The sequence below is a fragment of the Zootoca vivipara genome, chromosome 3 (assembly GCF_965207765.1).
Source record: "Zootoca vivipara chromosome 3, rZooViv2.hap1.1, whole genome shotgun sequence".
NCBI lineage: Eukaryota > Metazoa > Chordata > Lepidosauria > Squamata > Lacertidae > Zootoca > Zootoca vivipara.
Window position 1 is genome coordinate 76,727,340 of NC_142586.1, and position 14,538 is coordinate 76,741,877.

Consider the following 14,538-nt stretch of genomic DNA (forward strand, 5'->3'; position numbering starts at 1 on the left):
TGTAATTTCTCTTAAGAACCATTACATTTAGGACTGCAGGAAAGTGTATGATGTGTGACAATATATATGCATCCTGTTTCATACATAGAAATACTTTCCATGTAGGAATTATATCAGTTTGAACTAGTGCTGATGGTCAATTTCGCCACGTTCACCGACCCTTTCACCAGAGATGAATTAGAGCCAGGAATAAATTTTGGTTATTTTTCTAGACCTCCAAAATGTTGAGTTGTTTTTTTTGGGGGGGGTTGTGGGGGATGATGGTCTTATCATTGCAGGAGCTTGCTCTGTATTTTTCCTTTGTTTAAAACAGTAGAAGCAGATCTCTGGCCACTGTGCTTCCTTCCCAGAGTGCTCTCGAATGACAGTGCTTTGTCCCCACTAAGTCATTCCAGAGGCACTCTGGGAAGGCAGCGTGGTGGCCAGACCACCACTGGAAATTGGAATGGCATTCAACTGTCAGAGCAGACCCACTGCAATTGATTAACATGACTTAATTGTTAATTTTAATAGGTCTACTCTGAGTGCAATTGAATTCCATCCAGCATGACCATAGCTACTGCCACCAAACCCTAAAAAAAAGGAGTGCAAACCATTTCAGCCCTCAAACCTTCCTGCAAAAATCACAGTCCCTAGTCTTAGGATTTCAGGGTGGTTCACTGCAGCTCTAGTTTGAAGCAACCTTAAAATGGGGAGGGGGAGACAAAAAATTGATAGGGGGCTTCTCTCATACAGATTTAGTCATGGGCAAGTAAGATCAAAATGGTAAGGAACAGGCTTGAGCATGTGGTTTTCTTACCACTTTTGAAGGGACTTTCCTATTACGACTCTCCATAGAGATGAGGATGTCGGTTTCTTTAATTGAAAACTAGGTTCCAGCGTTAATATAACACTTTAAAATGTTGCTTCTAAAATGTCCTGTATTACATTTCAAACTTTGTATATGTAGAATATAACATATGCACATTTTTTAATGTATGATTTCTAGTTAATGAACTGGATTCCTTGCTGAGTTCACAGAATGCACTCTTATCAAAATTAAAAGAAGAGTGTTGCACATTGGCAAAGAAGCTTGAAGATATGACAGAAAAAAACAGGTAGGCAATGTTTTTACTCTTTTTACACAGGCTTACTGCTTACGAGTACCTAATAGAAATTTGTGAATTGATAAGCCATTTTTACAGCACTTACATAGTTCAGTTTCGGTATTATGTTTCTAGTCTTCCATATTCCTCAACATATACATTAAATGTGGACAAAATCACATACGCAACCAGGTCTGCCGCACTAGTGAGGTAAGGTGAGCACTGGTGGAGGAAGGGGGATGCGGTGGGTGCGGTTTGCCCCTGGTGTCTTCCCTGAGGGGCTGACATTGCCACCCCGCCCCCTGGGATGCCACTCCTGTGGGCTGCTAGCCCCGCCTCCAGGTGCACAGCATGTGCGCCACTCCGGGTGCCGGAGCAGCTAGCTCCGCCTCTGAAGGTGAGGCAGCTGCCTCGAATGGTGGAAGCCTAAGAGGCAGCACCTGCCTCACCTCCGCCACCAGCAGTACTGGTTTCCAAGGAGATCTTGCCAAAACCTTATAAGATCTCACGGAGTGCACAAAGTCTCGCAAGATTTTGGCAAAATCTGTCTGGAAGCTGGCACTGCTGCCAGTGTTTTGCGGATGCCACTGCACAATACAGATAAGAGAGCCATGGTACCAGCGGTGAGGCAGCAGTGGGGAGGGGAAGGGGGGGAGGGAGGCGGCACGTTCCCATTTCTCCTCAAGCAACACGCTGCTCCTGTACACAACCAATGTGGGCAGACTACTTTCTTTTCCCATTTCCATTTCTGTTCACTTAGGTCTTAGGATAACTTGATTTTTTTTAATGTAGTGTGAGCCACGGGAAAGCCCTCAGACAAATATCACATGCACACACCTATCACATACTACTTGCCAGATGCCCAGCTTATACACAATTAGTGTTAATATACCTGTGGCACTAATGTAGCAACATGTATGTGGACAGGTGCATGTGGTAACTGTATTCAGACATGATAGGGACTACATAGACTGCTGACACATCTTTAAATCAAATCTTATATAGTGGTGCCTTTGAGGTACATATCCCTTTCCACTTTGCCCACTTATTGGTGAACATATAATCCCACCTTGCAAAACGTAGGTGCTTATATCTGATTAAGTGCCAAATGTATTGGCTGCATTGAGGCATCACAATAAATTATGGCCTATCTTGACAAACAGAAGCCTAACCTCCTCCTGGGCTTGTGTTGTTCCACCTCTCCTCTCTGCCTCCAGCATAGCTGGCTTGGGATATGGCAGCTCACCAACACTACTAAGAAGTAAGAAGTAGACACAGCTTTGGGTCTGAAGCCCAGACATTTGTTAATATGCTTCAGAATGTAGCAAAAGATCCCCTTCTCTTCAGATAGTGTGTGTTGAGATCTGTCCCCAAACTCTGATTTGTATGTAAGACTCATGTGGTTCTAATAGTGTGCTATTGTTCAAAGAGCATTTCACTTTCTAATTGAGAGACAATATGGTGAGTTTTATTGCTCCAGTTAAATGATATATATTGAATTGTAATTGTTCACACTTGCTCCTTCACCTTTTCTGATGCTGACTGGGGTTGTACCTATTTTGCTTTGTAGCTGTTGGCATTAGCACAGCACTTTCTTCAAACTATACAGGGCACTCATGGACACCCAGGGCTTGGAGCAGGCCTAAGAGATGCTGCTTAAATGCTTGCTAGGTTTTTTCAGCAATTGCATAGCTTCTGCCAGGAAGTTTCAAAAAGGAATGTCCTTTCCCAATTATTTGTAGTGTGGTACAGATAGATAGGTTTTGTGATTATTATTTTCCCAATCACAGGTCCCACCTTTATTCTGATTGAGCTTCACAAATTAATGTCTCCCCATCCCCACCCCTCCCCATCCCCACCCCTCCCCACCCCTTCTCTACATAAGTGCCTGGAAACTTCCATTTCACTGTATCTGAAGAAGTGTGCATGCACACGAAAGCTCATACCAAAATAAAAACTTAGTTGGTCTTTAAGGTGCTACTGAAGGAATTTTTTTTATTTTACTTCGATCCAGACCAACACGGCTACCTACCTGTAACCAAATTAATGTCTATTAAATACTCACATACTTTGGGTAAGATTGCCTAGGATTGGAATTAAAGATGCATAAAACATTTTGAGGGCTTCTGCTGAATATACTTAGGTTGCCTAAAGATGAATTTACATTATGCAAGTGGGTTGCAAACATGCTTTACTGTGTTCAGATATTACCTTAAGTAATGTATTAATAAAGCTAGCCTTCAGGCGTAATTGGTGTGTAGAATCTATAATAATAAAAATTGTAATGAGCGAAAATTTCCCTACATATATGGGCGGGATCTTGGAAGTGCTCGATTTACTCCCCTCAAGCTGCACAGTTGACACTGTGTACACATGCAAATGTAAAAATACAGTCCTGCAGTGTTCTCTGTATAATTTTGCTTACCCTCTTTTTGGGTTGTCCCAAAGTTTGAGGCTTGTGGATTGATGCTTGACACTGTCCACTGTGTATTTGTGATTTGCGTTTTGTAATTAAGGGCAACAATGGGAGTCCATTGGGTCTCGTTATATATAATGGTTGGTTTAATTTGTTTCACTTCTATCTTGTTAATTGTAAATTGATCATTAAGATTTGAATTCTAATCTGTCACTAGGGTTGAGTGTATTGAAGCTAGAGAAATGATCCTGTTTTTAATCACTGATGATGAGAAACAAATTTTACCATTTCAGTGCATATTGCTGTCCATATATTTTAACACTATATTTTATGGTGTTATAAATATTGTTAAATGACTTTTAGTGTAGTTTTACTGTTTGACTATAATGGATAAATTATATTACCATTTTGGCAACAGTAGGCATCCAACTGTGTGAGTTTAATTGAAGTAAAGAACACGCACCCGGTTGAACTGTTTTTCTGCATGTTTGATTGGTGCTCTATTAGAAGACGGCAGTCATTACACTGAAGCACTGTGAGGAAAACATTTGCCCAAGGTAGAGAATCAGAATGCCAGACATTCTGAAAAAACCTACTACGGCAGTGATACTCAGCCCCTTTTCTGAATTATCGAGTTTTCAATTAAAATCAATAGAACCTACCTCACATTTAATTATAGTACTATGAAATGGTCAGATTCGTGAGAAATGAAAAAACCATTCTAATGGACAAAGCATCTAGGGTGGAATTTCTATGCTGCCTACCAAAGGTGGGAGGAAGAAAACTGGCCATGAGCCACCTTTGTACGTATCCTAAATGTTGAATTGATTTAAAGGAGAGTGCAGCTTTTTGAGAGCATCAGATTTACGGGGGCTTCCTGATGTTTTATTTTGCTACTGCAAGGGACCCAGGTGGCGCTGTGGTTAAACCACTGAGCCTAGGGCTTGCTGATCAGAAGGTCGGCGATTCGAATCCCTGTGACGGGGTGAGCTCCCGTTGCTTGGTCCCAGCTCCTGCCAATGTAGCAGTTCGAAAGCACGTCAAAATGCAAGTAGATAAATAGGAACCGCTACAGCGGGAAGGTAAACGGCGTTTCCATGTGCTGCTCTGGTTTGCCAGAAAGCGGCTTTGTCATGCTGGCCACATGACCTGGAAGCTGTACGCCGGCTCCCTCGGCCAATAATGTGAGATGAGCGCGCAACCCCAGAGTCGGTCACGACTGGACCTAATGGTCAGGGGTCCCTTTACCTTTACCTTACTGCAATCATACTATTTCCATCACTCTGCTTAGAATTCAGACAAACTTGTTGGGCAAGTAGCAAAACCTAGAGTCCTAAGCTAGACTTCACCCAAGGAATCCCTTCTGCAATTAATTGGTTGGACCCAGCTCTGTCCCTGGGGGCCCAAGTAACCTCAGTGGCTAGAAGCCACTTTTACCAGTTCTGCCTGGTATGACAACTAGGACTGTTTCTGAACTGGGAAAACTTGGCCACAGTAGTTCAGGCATTGGTGACTTCAATAGTGCACTCTATGTGGGGTTTCCCTTGTCTTTGACGTGGAAACTGCTGCTAATGCAGATTGTTGCAGCATATAACACCTCTGCTGATTGCCGAGGTGCTGGTTGAACCCAGGCCAAGTTCAAGGTGTTACTGTTGTTATATAAAACTCTTAATGGCTTGGGATCACCTTGCCCAGCATGTGACCACTCAACTTCTTTCATCTGTGGAACCGGTACTATTACAGGTGCCACACAATACTTGTTCTGCCCTTCTATGAAATATTTCTTTTATTGTGGGAGTACCTACACTTTGGAACTCTCTGCCTATGGGCATCAGGTAGACACATTCACTGTGTTCTTTTTGATCCCTGCTTAAAACGTTTTTGTTTAGGCAATTATTTCTAGACATGTAGGTGCTGATGTGTTTTAATCTTTTTTTAGTTTACTGCTTATTTTAACTCTCTTTATGGATAATGTTAATATTTCCTTAGACACTGCTTAGAGGTTTTGTTACTCTCCAGCAGTATATAAATTTTGTTAGGTAAAAAAAGATAATGATAAAAGAAAAGAGATACTTTATGTTGAACAAATCTGTAGAAATCAATTTATCTTCCTGTACTGCTTTATTAACATTTGTATAAAGCCTTTTTGTAGTGTGGAACTTCTTTCAGTGTCCAATCCGTTTCTTGTGCATTTATGGAGGTGTAAGTTCACAGAGTTCAGTGGAAATTATTTCCCATTAAATATTTAGGATTGTAGTTTTGCAAGAACTTTATAATACCCTCTTCTTGCCTGGTGGTTCATATCAAAGAACGTATAGTATTGTATAAGGTGAGTTTCATGCATTACTAATAGCCATCTTTCTTGTAACCCATCTGCCAAAAAAATATTCCATACAATTTTTAAGCCAACTGCTGCAATACTTATTTTAATTTTAAAAGTAAGATGTTTCCCATGCAGATGTGCACTGGACTTTTGTTAAGGTGGTTGCACACTGCAGGATACAATCTGGCAACATCCATCATCAGTGTGCTTAATTCTCCAGGTCTGAAGTCAGCCAGCTTACTCAGGAAAATGAATATGTCCATGACAGACTTCAGAAAATGCTGAAAAGGAATGATGAATTGGAGGAGCAGTGTATCCAACATGGAAGGATGCATGAGAAAATGAAGCAAAGGTAGGAGGATTTAGTAATTTATCCCTGTGTGGATCTACTATAACAAACCTTGTGGTTCCTTTGATGTGCATGTTCTTAAGTTTCAGGAACAAGACCAAACTATTTTAGACTCTGGTTTTATTGTGTAAATATTATGGGTATTGTTTCAATACACATGCACTGTATGTTAAGCACGTACTGTATACATGCACCCTATATTAATCATGCACTTAAAAAAAACCCCAGTTAATTTCACACACAATTTTAGGCTGTTTATATTGTCTGCACTGACACTCATATGAATGGTCTAAATATATGTTATTCAAATATGCTTGTGCCCTATTTAAGCAGCAAGTGTGCTTGTGTCGTAATCCTTCATTAACTGGCATATTTTTCACTGGCTTTTTTTTTTTAAAAAACCCTTTTTTACTTCCTTATCTCATTTAAATATCAGCAGAACAGCAGTTACCTTTTAAATAAAATGCTTGAACACAGAATGTGTTTTCGCTCCCTACCCAGTTGAGGCTAGCATTGACTTTGATTTTAGGTCTAGGCGCCACACTCTCCTTAGCAATAACTGAGTAGGGAGTGGGGTCAAGTCTCCTTCGTTTCCCATGTTCCTCTTGCTGAGAGAGAGAGGTGGTAATTGGTATGGTTACATCTGACCCAATGTAATACTACAGAGCAGTTATTGCTGAAAAGTTGTAGAGCACTTGAAATTTTTCTGATGGGGGTTATTCTCTCCCATCTCACGTGATTCCGCTTTGTATTCAGTTGCAAATCAAAGCTCTTGCTTGTTGCCTCAGAGGCAGCTGACCTTCTCTAACATGCCATCTGCAATCACCCCTACATCTGCTTAAGAAATGCCACTTCTCTGTTTTTTTCCTCTCGCTGAATTTCTAAATGTCTTACTTGCTGTTTATGAATCTTGTCGTTTATAATCCTTTGGCCCAATTTCCAGTCCCCTTGGTAATATTCATATCAGAATCTATTAAGTTGCATTTTAGGAGTCAAATGCTTTATAAATGGCAACATGTTTGCATTTGCTGATTTGGTAATTTTATCTACATTATGGACTGTTTCCTTATACATCCCTTCTCTGCTAAACTACCATTTTATCAAAGGAGGGACTCAACTGGATGCCAGAGGACACTTTCCTGCTTTATTGTTTTCTTCATGTCATGTCCCACAGTTTCAATCTCAAAGGACCCTCAAAGTGGCTTTAATCTCAGTTTCTGCTTGTCTCAGTGAGTTGATGTGGAATCTTGAGTGTCTGTCTTTTCTGTTCACGAAAAGAGAGATTCAGACCGTTCTCTTTCTTCAGGTTTGTTGAGAAGAAGGAGTAGGACTTTCTCCTACCCATTGAATTCCCCACAGATAGCTAGCGGAATAATTCAGAAGGTTATTACCATTTTAGAATGGAGAGAGTTCTGTTGACAGCAATGCAGGGATCTAGTGTTCTGATCGAGGGGAATAATAGTACCGCTCTATTATGCCTTGGTCAGACCACACGCAGAGAACTGTGTCCAGTACTAAGCACCACAATTTAAGAAGGATAGTGACGAGCTGGAAAGTGTGCAGAGTAGGGCAGCTAAGATGATAAAGAGCCTTATGAGCAACAGTTGAGGAAGTTAGGTATGTTTAGCCTGGAAAAGAGGAGACTAAGATGAGACAGCCATATTCAAACATCTAAAGGGCTGTCATATGGAAGATGGAACAAGCTTGTTTTCTCCCACTCTGGAGGCTAGGACCCAAACCAATGGATTCAATTTACAAGAAAGGAGATTCTGACTAAACATCAGCAAGGACTTTCTGACAGCATAAGCTGTTTGACAATGGAACGGTCTCCCCCGGGAAGTGGTGGACTCTCCTTCCTTGGAGGTTTTGAAGCAGAGGTTGGATGGCCATCTGCCATGGGTGCTTTAGTTGAGATTCCTGCATTGCAGGGGGTTGGACTAGATGACCCTTGGGGTCCCTTCCAATTCTATGATTCTATCAATGTCTTTAAGGCCTACCTATTTATTCACATCAGAACCTGCCATGTTTGTGTATGTTGGGAGGCACTTTCAATCCCAAGCAGTATTCCTTTGACGCCCCTGAGTGACAGTTTCTGACAACTTCTTCACATTGTTAACTCCAGCAAATAGAACGCTTTGAAGTGACAACCTACCGGTTAGAGCTTATCTAAATTTACCATGTGAATGAGAATTCCCCAGAGTGCAAGTTCTTCCAAACTGGTGACCTTGTATCTTTTTCTTTTATTTTTAGAGCATAGTAACAACAATCTGCATTTTTCACCACTGTACTAAAATATATACTTGGCCAACGTATGAAACATCATTACCATGGCAGTGCCTTAGGGCAGAGAGAACAGCTCAGAAATATGATAGACAGACAGGATTTTAAAATGCTAAGTCCTCTCTTGTTTCTTATTTCTGAATGAGGCATGCTCATGTATTTATAATTAACACAGAAAAGTTATATAAAACAAAAAGATGTTTTAAAAACCATACCTTTTCATATAGAATAGACACTCTTTGCTCAATTACACTAGCTTGTCATCTTCCTGATATGTGTAACTCCAAAACACAGTTTTAGAGTCTATGTAGCTCCTTTCACTTGCTATATACATCTATGTGCATGATTAATATATTATAAAGGGCTTTTTAACACATACTTGATCTCTTTCAAGTACCACAGTTCAAAGGAAAAGCCTAGAGGATTGGCAGTTTGGGGCAGATGTGTGTCTATTCCTCAGGCATCAGTGGCTGTATGTTAACATTTTTTTTTAAAAAAAATGTTACAGCCATCTGTGTAACAAGACAGCAGAGATCTGCACTTGCTTGCTACTATAAATAAGAAGGAATCTTGTCTGGCTTCAGAGAAGTTGGATTTATAAAGACTTGATGTGTCAAATCCTAATTGTGTACCATGCTGCTGGGATGTGTTGGCAGCCAAGAACCTGAAGTGGTCTTCCCTTCAGACATTTTAGGGAAGCACAGCATTTCTGGAAGCTGTCTCTCTAACGTATGTGTGATTTGAAGGTTGTGTTTTTTTAAACGTGCGCTTCACCCAACGGAATTGCCTGGTTTTCCCATTCCTTCCTTCTCTCTTTCTCTTTCCCCTCTCCTCCCACATAGACAGTATAAATGACTAAACAACACTATTGTGAACTTTAAATCTTCAAGTGACCCATTTAATTCAATTGAGTGAAATCATTGATAAAAGGGTGAATGGTTGCAATTAACTTACTGTTCATTGTAGAAATCTTGCAGTCAGTTCTGTTTAGAAAATGTGCTGTGGATTAACAACCAGTTTGTTTTTACTTTATAATTGGCTTTCATTTTTTTAAAACCCTAGGGTATGATCCAGACCACTATGTGCTCAACTCCCACACTGACGATTCCCAAAGGATCAATGAAATCTGGTTTGCTTCCCATTGTGCCCCTGTGTACACACAAATGGGCATAAAAACAAGCAGCACAATAGGGTACTAGAAGAAATGGGCAATTTGTGTACATCTCCCATATCTTCATTCATCTCTCTTTCCCATCTTGACATAAGTTTCTTGTACTCTGGGACCCATGCCTGGATGTAGACAGGAGGAAAGGGGTGTTGTAAAAGAGTCTTCCTATGAGGGTCTGGCACCTGTGGTGATCTGGATTACTTTGCAAAACAGCTTCAATTATCTGTCATGTGTGGCAGGTTTAGTGTGGTTTCTGCACTCTGATGGATGCTATGTTTGTGTAAAGATTCTGCGCAACACACAAGAGAAGAACACTTATACTTTTTTTCAGTTTTATGGCATTGCATAGATGGATATTGTTTTCCTAAAGCACTAGTTTATACTAGAAATAAATATGGCTACCGTGTTTCCCCTATTTTAATACGTAGTCATAAAGTAAGCCACAGCAGGGTTTTTTTTTACGATTGCGAGAAATAAGACGTACCTGGAAAGTAAGCCATGGTGCCGCCATTGTCCCCGTTGCCAACAAACCAGCGAGAGGCGCGGGGGGAAAAGGCACCTCTTGCTGGAGTTCTGCCCCGCCTGTTCCTGATGCACGGGGAGACCAAAAGGGAGAGGCGCGGATGAAAAAGACGTCTCTTCCTGTTCCTGACGCAGCAAACCAGTGAGAGGGGGGGGGGAGGCGCCTCTTGCCGGAGTTCTGCAGCCTGCTACTGGCGTCCAGGGAGCCATGGAGTGAGAGGTGGAGGGGTGAAAGACTCCTCTCGCCCGAATCCTGCCAGAGCTCATGGGCTTTGCCGCCACCGCGGGCTCGGAGGAGACTTGCCTGACGAAGATGACTGAGGGAGCGAGAAGCACTGTCGCGCGCAAGGAGATAAATACAGGTACGGTAAGAGGGAAGTCCTGTTAGGAACTTGGCACTTTTGAAGCTTCTCTCCTTCCTTCCCTCCTCCCGTTTATTAGCTTTGCCCCAAGGATCGCCTCCCTCCTCCTCCTTGCCCAACCACTGCTGTTTGTTGGCTGGAGGTGGGAGGATTTTTAAAAATCTGCTGAATAAATGTAGATTGCTGTATGTTCCAGAAGAAGACGACTTAATTATAATTGAATAAATGTAGATTGCTGTACCGTACTGACATAATAAAAAAAGACACCCCCCCAAAAATAAGCCACCATGTGTGTTTTTTGAGGAAAAATGTATAAGACAGTGTCTTAAAATAGGGGGAACACGGTATCTACCTATATGAACATTTTGCAGCACATGAATTACTAGACTGAATGGGTACATTTTTGTCCTGAATTTCATCATACAAATTATTTTTTAAAGCTATTTACAACAATCTCTGGTGCAGTATGACCAACTATTTAGCAACTTACGTTCAAAATAAGCAAATAATGTAATGATGTGGAAATACATGGCCTGCAATATTCACATTTCTGAATGTTTAGAACGGGTAGCCAACGTAGTACCCTCTAGATGTTGCTAGACTACAACTCCCATCATACCTGACCATTGACGATGCAACTGGAGCTGATGGAAGTACTCCAACAACATTTAGAGAGTGCCACATGGACTACCTCTAGTTTACTATATAAAGAAAGCAATGGTGCAAATCCATTTATCGGATTGTGTACAATAAGTATATAAGACTATTTAGGTCACGCTTGAAAAAAATTACTTGGCAAACATTCTTGATCAGTTTCGCACCATTGTTTTTCCAGCTGAAGCATGGCTAAGTCATATGATGAGTTTGCTTATGCCCCACAGTGTCACTCTTTGGAGTCAGCCACAGGTAGAAGAACGAAATGTCACAAGTAAATGACATCCTTCATATTCTTAGGTACCTTTCAAACATTGGAGCTGCTAATAAGATGCTTGTGAAAACAGGATATTGTTGTGTTATGAGCACACACTCTCCTATTTTAAATTTTCCTTAAGCCATACATTTTTTCTTTTTAAAGTATTTCTGCCATGGCCGAGATTAGAATTTGGTACCAAAAAATCCCGTTTGCATGGCCCAAACTTTCAGTATGTTTTATCTTAAGGAAAGCTTCAAGCTGCTAATCTAAGATCAAAGGATTGAGTCAATGCAACATAATCCTAGCAGATTTATCGAAGAAAATTGTCTAAGTAATACTAGATAACAAGAACAGCATGATATATCCCATAACAGGCTTCTGTTTCAGAAGCTACTCAGGAAAATACCCATGAAAAGAAGTTACCGTCACAGAAAATACCCTCCTTTTACTTTTAGATCCATATTATGTAATAATTATTAATGGGACTCTGCTGCTTCTAATGTGTGGTTTGCCTTTTAATGGTGTATATTTAAATACCTGTCTAATTACATCTGTCTCACTTTTCTTCATTCCATATTATGGATATTTGGGTTCGCTGCAATATTTCAGAATGCACAGTACAGGGTTTTGCAACTACCAACCAGAGAAAGATCCCCCACAGCAGTTCAGCAGCAAATACCACTTTGGGTATTGAATAATAATTGAGATCTTTGTACCGGCCTTACATGAACTCCAAATAGCAGTAAAATCTAATTACCAGCCCATTTGGCAAAGTACTTTAAGTAGTACCACATTTGATTGAATTGCCATGCTATCTGTGACCTAAGGTATTTGGAATTCTTTTTTTCATGGAGAGAGAACTTAACATAGGTACAGATGAGTATGCCATAAAGCATTGTTAAAGAAGTATTTCCAAAATTACATATTTGCTATTAATAGTTATACTGGGGACTCAAATGGAAGTCATTTTGGGAAGCAACAGAAATTAAATTTACTTCTACTGCATGGGTAGGCAAACTAAGGCCCGGGGGCTGGATATGCCTTCTAATTCCGGCCCGTGGACGGTCCAGGAATCAGCATGTTTTTACATGAGTAGAATGTGTCCTTTTATTTATCATGCATCTCTGGGTTATTTGTGGGGCAAAGGAATCCCCCCCAAAAATATAGTGCAGCCCCCCCACAAGGTCTGAGGGACAGTGGACCAGCCCCCAGCTGAAAAAGTTTGCTGACCCCTGCTCTACCTCATTTAATTCAGACAAAGGTATTTGTGCATTGTGGCTACTTACAGCACTAGGTAGTGAGGAGAACACAGGAGGAAGAAAGTTTTCATTCTAAAACATGCATTTTATCAGGAAGCTTATCTGGAGATACTTTTGGCAACCAACAACATTTGATATCTACAAGAAGCCAGCTTGCTTATAGTTCTAATCTTGTATTCATAGGAGCCATCTCCTAGGGCCCAAGGTCCCTCCCCCCATAAAATGTTTGAGGGAGCCAGGCCAAGTCGATTGGCATTGTCATTCAAATGGTGTGTGTGCACCACATCTTGTGATTGATTATGTGGGGTAGTGCTTACCTGCCCCCCCCCCCATATTTTATTCAAATTGGCACCCCTGCTTGTCTTTACTACCGCAACATGCATTCTCCTTTATTTATTTTTTTGGAATGAAGTAATCTAATTCTCTGCACAATTGTTTGGAGAACATAGTATCAACATAGCTTTAAGTTTACCAAGTCTATAAATCATGATTGTGCACCCATTGGAGGGATATTTCTTTTATGCTGTTGAGGCAATTGCTAAGGAGACATGTAACTTTTCTGTGACCATTCCTATCGCTTAGTTCTTGGGTGTATCTTTATCTGGATAAGGATCTGTCTTGGGTTATGTGACTTAACACTTGCGAAGTTGCTGCTTCTGTCAAAGGCTGCATTATCAACTGGGCTTTTTGATGCTGAGCTTCGTCATTTGCTTTGCTGTGTCCATTTGGTTTTATAATTTCTTACAATAAATTCCCTGAATTCCACCTTTGTGGAACTTAAATAACAGTGCAAGTTCACGTGGTCCTGCTATCTGCTTCTTCCCCCAGAAAAAGAAAAAAGAATGAAATAAGTGAGTTCTATCAGCTAAGCATAATGTGTTATATTATTTCCGTTAACCTTTTTCTTTTCAGAAGGCTTAGGAGAGTTTGACCTGACCAAGCTAAGATAAAGCACATCTGTGTATTGCAAAATTCACAGTTGGACAATACCCTTATTAGAACCAACCAAAATGACACACACACTGTAAAAGCAGATGGTCTTGAGGATAGCTGAACAGCGCTTTTTTTTCCGAAACAGCAAAAATACAAAAAGATTTTGTGGTTGCATCTTTGGGTTCAGCAATTGCAGTGTAGAACAAAACTGAGTGTTAAAATACCTTTGGGATGAAATTAAATGTGGGCCTCCTCAAAGAAGGAATATTGTGTAACCAAGGATTGTAGTATAGCTGGCATTGTGCACATGCTAAAACTTGAGCTTTGCTCAACAGAACAGTGCACACTTGTTTCACAGAGGAAGCAAACCTTGGCATGGACTGGCTGCCCATATTGAAAAGAGATCGCTTGCAGGGCCAGCCCAAGATATTTTGGCACCTGAGGCAAACCACAGGGTTTCCCACCAGGAAAGAAGGGGTGAGTGAAGATCTACATTAGGAACTAGGAGGGAATAAAAATCTACATCAGGATCTGCTACCCCTGTGGATCCTGCTGCCCCTGAGGCAATCACCTCACCTTGCCTCATGGGTGGGCCGGCCCTGATTACTTGTATGCATGAGATTGATAATGGTAAGAATTCCAAATGTATACTAATGCCTATTCATATAACCTATGCTGTTTGCTAACTTCTAGCACACACACAAGCCTCTAGTCTTCTTTAGCCCTGGCAAGAGCAAAAGCCTCCTTCCAAGTCACACTGCTCCCACAGTAACATAATGAATAGCCATGTGGATTTCCTAAGGCCAAGCCCTTTTACCTCCAGTTCTCACATGGAACACCTCAGTCACTCAAGTCCAAATATGGTATGAACTTAAGTCAACTTGATTCTGATTGGCACTTGTCCTGCATCTTTTTCCTAAGGACTACG

At 41.0% G+C, this 14,538-nt stretch overlaps 1 protein-coding gene across 3 annotated transcripts in view; it reads left to right on the forward strand.

The window, feature by feature from the left end:
• Positions 1 to 14,538, forward strand: part of SDCCAG8 (SHH signaling and ciliogenesis regulator SDCCAG8) — an 89,386-nt gene that overhangs the window by 52,227 nt on the left and 22,621 nt on the right. For 2 of the 3 annotated variants that reach the window (XM_088666483.1, XM_035108353.3), the window contains exons 15-16: positions 989 to 1,097; positions 6,045 to 6,176. In XM_088666483.1, coding sequence (XP_088522609.1) covers positions 989 to 1,097; positions 6,045 to 6,176 — 241 coding nt within the window. Of the gene's footprint in view, positions 1 to 988; positions 1,098 to 6,044; positions 6,177 to 9,515; positions 10,779 to 14,538 lie in introns of those variants that run through there. The other variant, XM_088666484.1, reaches the window with a different exon arrangement.